The sequence below is a fragment of the Phyllobates terribilis genome, unplaced genomic scaffold (assembly GCF_046119375.1).
Source record: "Phyllobates terribilis strain yellow unplaced genomic scaffold, ASM4611937v1 Scaffold_1__5_contigs__length_1240528914, whole genome shotgun sequence".
Lineage (NCBI taxonomy): Eukaryota > Metazoa > Chordata > Amphibia > Anura > Dendrobatidae > Phyllobates > Phyllobates terribilis.
The window spans coordinates 1150847994-1150853993 of record NW_027362761.1 but is presented as its reverse complement, the minus strand read 5'-3'; the positions used below and the strand labels follow the sequence as shown (position 1 = coordinate 1150853993).

The 6000-nt window shown below is 48.6% G+C and overlaps 1 protein-coding gene across 1 annotated transcript in view; it reads right to left on the bottom strand.

Moving 5' to 3' along the window:
• Positions 1–251: 251 nt before the first annotated feature.
• Positions 252–6000, bottom strand: part of LOC141191640 (proton channel OTOP1-like) — a 100329-nt gene continuing 94580 nt past the window's right edge. The window contains exon 7 of the mRNA XM_073661614.1: positions 252–431. Coding sequence (XP_073517715.1) covers positions 252–431 — 180 coding nt within the window. The remainder of the gene's footprint in view (positions 432–6000) is intronic.

The window sequence follows — 6000 nt, the reverse complement described above, 5'->3', positions numbered from 1 at the left end:
AACGGTGGAGAAGACCCTGGTGGACCTATCTAGGTTTGCACAAGATCGATCTTCCTACAGATCGCTCATCCATCAAGTCGCCATGGCTCAACATCGAGCCAAAGGCCGTTAAAAAAAGATAAAACAACATTTAGTAGTACTCATTGGGGAATTATGAGCTTTTTCTATGGAGTCCTGTTTTTTCTCTGTGTAGTTTCTTATGCATAAATTATCATGATTTATAAAATAAACCCGTAATTCTTCATGACTTTTCAGAAAGAACCTATTTTACAGTATACATCAAACAAGGAGTAAGCAGAGTGCATTCTGTAAAAGATGGAAAATGGAACAGCAATATCTACAATGATAATCCAGGGTATGAACCCAAACACAATCGCTTCCAATCCATTATCGTACTGCGGGCGACATCCAAAAGCTGGGGGTATCCAAAGCTGGAAGAAAAAACTGCATGTGTTAGTACTGTGTATATAGTATACAAGTGTATTACTAAATTATACAGGTACATGTGTCTAAAACAGATCTGCTCCAGAAGGAAGAATATTGTGACTATTTGTCCAAGAGAGCATTGCTCTAAAGAATCCTAATTAGCTGCATCTCAACAAGGAGAGTACAGACCAAGAGGAAATGTGCCAACATTTGCTTACTGTTAGGGCTTTTGCACACAACCAATTTTCTTGTTTTTCACAGATAGCGCCCATACCTGTGCTATTCTATGGAGCTGTGCACATGTCCAATTTTTTTCTCAGACTGAGTGGCCTGCTGAAAAAGTCGAAGACATGTCCAATTTTGATCTGAGTGTTGCAAGTCATTGGGTCTATGAAAAAAAAATAGGACCAAGCTCAGATGACATCCAATTGCGGTCCAATTTTCACTGACTGATAGAATGGACAAAGGTGGAGAAACTGTTTTTTTCTCCACGTCCGAGAAAAACTAATGCTACTCTGATCAAACTCTGATCAAAGTCTCATCAGAATAATTAGACCGTTTTTCACGGATGCGGAGACGTCGGTCGTGTGAACCGACCTTCAGCTAGCAGATTAGTATGAAACCTCAGGTGCAAATGCTTATACAGTATGTGATAGGGGAAGCCCACATGAGTGCTGTGGGGTCTAGGTTGAAAATGTCCTATTTATTTTTGGTTATATACCTGTTTTAATGGTTACTGAGAATTTACTCAGTGCATTGATACCATCGCTACAGGTGCTGCAATGCTGGCAAACTATGAAAAAAACATATACCAGCAATTTTGCATTGGCACAATAACTCTATTCCAGAAGTATTCTGGGGCTGTAATTTCTAAGCGGTTCCTCTACAAAACTTTTGGGAAATGCTCTCAAATTACTCACTTCTGGACTGTAATCCAATCTTTGCTCAAAGTCTTGTTTGGTGTAACCATTCCCCAAAACCTACTGACCTACTTTCTCCAAAACATTTTGACTAATCTAGTGCTAGATTATCCTTCACATCCTTATTGCCATATTCTGGAAGCGAACTGCTCCCCCAAGGAAGTATATACCTATATATAACCATTGTGATGCAGTGAGAGGGATCATATGCGAGGGACGGTATGTATCCCCCAGAATGCGCATAGAAGCATTTTGAACCCACTGGAGCACATTGCTATCACAGACACAGCAATGATTGCAGTGCAGAGTAAAAGTAAAGTTTGAACTTAGTCAAGCTATTTGTCTAAGTTGGATTTAAGAAAACCTGGCATGGGCTTTTATTCTTGGAGTGGACTACAGGATGGCAGTGGGGCGGTCCACTCCCTCCAGCCCGGGTCTTACAAGTGGCTCATGGCCACAGATTCCTTTTATAAACCTGCAGTAAAGGTTTGGGTGTGTCAGTGTTAGGACTGCTAGGAGCATAGCAGGAAGCTCTGCAAGCTTGTGTGAAGCTGAACACAGGCCTGTGAAGGCAACGTATCTGACGCACCCTAAGTGACATGGTGCGGCCGTCAGCCCACGGCAACAGGTTTACGTGGACTGTGTGGATATCCCGGCTGAGATCCGGAGGACAGCCTTTGCTTTTGAGTTGTGAGTTTTGCCAAATAAAGCCATTTAAGTTGGACTTTCCTTGGGTCACTGCCTCATTACTGCACAGTGTGAACACCGCTGCACTACAATATAGTGGAGAATGCGGGCAGTGTGAACTGAGGCATACCCCAACGCCAGCTGCATGTCTGTCATTAGGCCTGCCACTCTGCAGCCCAGGCCTGCTGACAAGATGGAGGAAATCCTGAGACAGCTGGTCCTCACACAGCAACAACAACAACTAATAACCTGTTGCAGCAGATTGCGGCTCTGCGAGAGACGCCACCAACACCAACCCCGAAACGTCGTGAGGCCCAGGACAAGGTCCGTTCCGCGTTGAGGAAGCTGAGTCCGGAGGATGACCTGGAAGCCTTCCTCATGAGCGCAAAGCAGAGCAGGAGAACCTGCCAGCCAAGCAGTGGGCTGAAGTGGTGGCTCCATTCATGATGGGTGACACGCAGAAGGCCTACTTTGACCTCAGTCGGGAGGATGCCCAGGGCTATGGGAAGCTGAAAGGTGAGATCCTTGCCCGAATGGGGGTTAATACCAATGTGAGAGCCCAACGGATGTTTTCATGGACCTTTGTGGAGGCCCGATCCGCCAGGTCTCAGGCATATGACTGGCTGCAGCTAGTGAAAAGGTGTCTCCAGCCTGAGACCTTGACTCTCGTCCAGATGGTGGAGAGGGTAGTGGTCGACTGGCTAGTGAGAGCTCTGCCAACCGCGATACAGTGTTGGGTGGGGGAAGGGGACCTTGGCACTCTAGACCAGGTGGTAAGCCTGATCGAGCGGTACACGGCCACTCAGGACTATATACGGGACTCTGCCCCATTGCAGCTGTCACGCCGGACCCTGCATGCTCAGGAACCGGGGAAAGGGTTGTGTCCCTCTGCTGGGGATGGTCAGCACCTAGTATATACTGAGGGGGTACCCCGGAGAGAGAATACCAGGAGACCAGTTTCGCCTAAAACGGTCTCAAAGACTAACGGTGCCTCCACTATCAGGTGCTGGAGATGCAAAGGGCCAGGACATGTGGCGCCAACTGCCCCCTGACGGCGGAATCTATGGACTGCGGGTTTACGCGCAGAGTCTTAATGTATGCCCAGACATTCTGCACTGCAACTGCAGATGCTGCATGCAGCGAACCCCAACTGTGCCCAATACTCATCAACGGGTTCCAGACGGAGGCTCTCTTGGACTCAGGGAGCCTAGTGACTCTGGCCCATGGGTCACTGGTTGCTGGGGACAGCCCCAGTGAACGGAAATTCGGGGTTGTTTGCATACATGGGGACCTCCGAGAATACCCAACCGCGGAGGTTACTTTTTCCACTCCATGTGGGGAGGTGAAACATGTGGGGAGAGTGGTGAAGACACTGCCTTATGGGACTGTTTTGGAAAGAGACTTGCCTCTGTTTTGGTCCCTTGGGTGAATAGAAATAACCCTCCCAGGGTAAATGTCTTTCCGAGTGAGGAACCCGAAGATCCAGAGTCAGGGATACCTGCCGTAGGGGTCACCAACTTAGGGACAGAGTGTAACCCCGATAGGTTTCCCCTAGAGGTATTGGAAGGAGAACTCAAGGAGACCCCATAAATCCCAGAGCTGGAAGTGTCCCGGGGAATGTTTGAGATAGCTCAGCTGCAGGATCCTACCCTGACCCGGGCCCGGGAAAGGGTAATAGAGGTAAATGGGGTGGCTCAGCAACCGGGTGCAGAGACCGTCTTTCCATGAATGGTGGTCAACCAAGAGTTACTCTATCGGGTTGACAAAATCCGGGACAAGGTCATGGAACAACTAGTAGTGCCTCAGTCGTACCATCACATGGTGCTAGAGATGACCCACACACACCTGCTGGGTGGACACTTAAGGGTAAAGAAAACACAAGAACGTATTCTGCAGTGGTTCTTTTGGCCTGGGATTTACACAGAGGTACTTAGGTATTGTGAGTCATGTCCCGAGTATAAATTTACCACACCCACTGCAAATTTCCGGAGTCCATTGGTACCTCTACCCATTATAGAGGTATCATTTGAGCGGATTGCGATGCATCTGGTGGGGCCTATAGTAAAATCCGCCCATAGCCACCAACATATTTTGGTGGTAGTAGATTATGCCACCCGTTACCCAGAGGCAATACCACTTTGCCACACTTCAGCAAAACGAATCGCCCTCGAGCAATATTCTGCCGCCTTGGGCTACCTATGGAGATCCTTACAGATCAGGGGACTCCTTTTATGTCCAAGGTGACATGGGAGCTATGTAAGCTGCTCCGAATTAAACAGTTGCGCACATCGGTGTACCACCCACAGACCGATGGGTTGGTGGAGATATTTAATAAGACACTTAAATCTATGCTAAAAAAGTGGTTTCCAAAGACGGGAGGGATTGGGACATGTTACTGCCCTATTTGATGTGCGCTGTCTGCGAGGTGCCACAGTCTTCCACAGGCTTCTCACCCTTTGAGCTATTGTATGGCAGGCATCCTAGGGGTCTGCTAGACGTAGCCAAGGAGACATGGGAACAGGGGTCTACCCCACATAGGAGTATAATAGAACATGTGGCAAATATGCAGGATCGCAGCGATCATGCCCTTAGTAAAGGAACCCCTCCAGGATGCTCAGGCAGCGCAGAGCCGGGCATATAATAGAAAGGCCATGGTTAGATCCTTTAAAGGGGATCGGGTATTGGTATTAGTGCCCACTGCAGAGATTAAGCATTTGGCCAAGTGGCAAGGGCCATATGAAGTCCGGGAAACGGTTGGGGAGGTGAATAACAGAGTGAACCAACCCGGGAAGAGGAAACCTGAATAGTTATATCACGTAAATCTGCTTAAAGCCTGGAAAGACCGGGAGTATATAGTAACGGAGGTGACTCCGAACGTCTCATCTGTGGACCCTCCAATGCCGGCCCGGGAGGAGGCCGCAGGAGAGGTAAAGATAAGTGATGTTTTCACTAAGCAGCAGCGGCAGGAGGCTCGGAGATTAGTGCAGCAGAATATGGATGTATTCTCCAAACTACCCGGCTGCACCTCTGTCATCCAACATGACATTGTCACCGAACCTCGGGTGAGGGTGCGAATGAAACCGCACTGTGTGCCAGAGGCCCAGAGGCAAGCTATTGTGACTGAAGTAAAACAGATGCTTAAGTTAGGAGTCATCGAGGAGTCCAGGAGTGAGTGGGCTAGCCCCATTGTGCTGATTCCGAAGCCAGACGGATCATTACGATTTTGTAATGACTTCCGGAAATTGAATGAGGTGTCAAAATTTGACCTTTATCCAATGCCTCGGGTAGACAAGCTGATCGAGAGACTGGGGCAGGCCCAGTACTTCACCACACTCGATCTGACCCAGGGTTACTGGCAGGTGCCACTGCCAGAATCAGCAAAAGAAAAGACCGCCTTTCTAACACCAGAGGGCCTCTATCACTATGTAGTCTTGCCTTTTGGATTACATGGGGCCCCAGCCACCTTCCAGAGGTTGATGGACATAGTGTTAGAGCCTCATCAGAAGTACGCGTCGGCATATTTAGTTGATATCACCATCTTTAGTACCGACTGGCATACCCACCTGTCCCAGGTACATGCAGTGCTGGATTCACTCAGAGTCGCGGGGTTAACAGCGAACCCAAAAAAATGTGCGATAGGTCTCAAGGAAGCCCAATACTTAGGGTATGTGATTGGCCGTGGGGTTATCAAACCCCAAGTAAACAAGATTGAGGCCATTCAAAACAGGCCTTTGACTACCAAACAGGTGAGAGCGTTTCTCGGCATCATTGGGTACTACTGCCGGTTTATACCTAATTTTGCTGGGAGATCAGCACCCCGGGCCGATCTCCTAAAGGGGAAGAAGTTGGTCATGGTTCGGTGGAACCTTCAGGCGGAGGAAGCATTCCAGTCCATGAAGTTGGCATTGTGCAGACAGACGGTCCTCACCAGCCCCAACTTCAAGAAAGGCTTCATCGTGCAAACGGA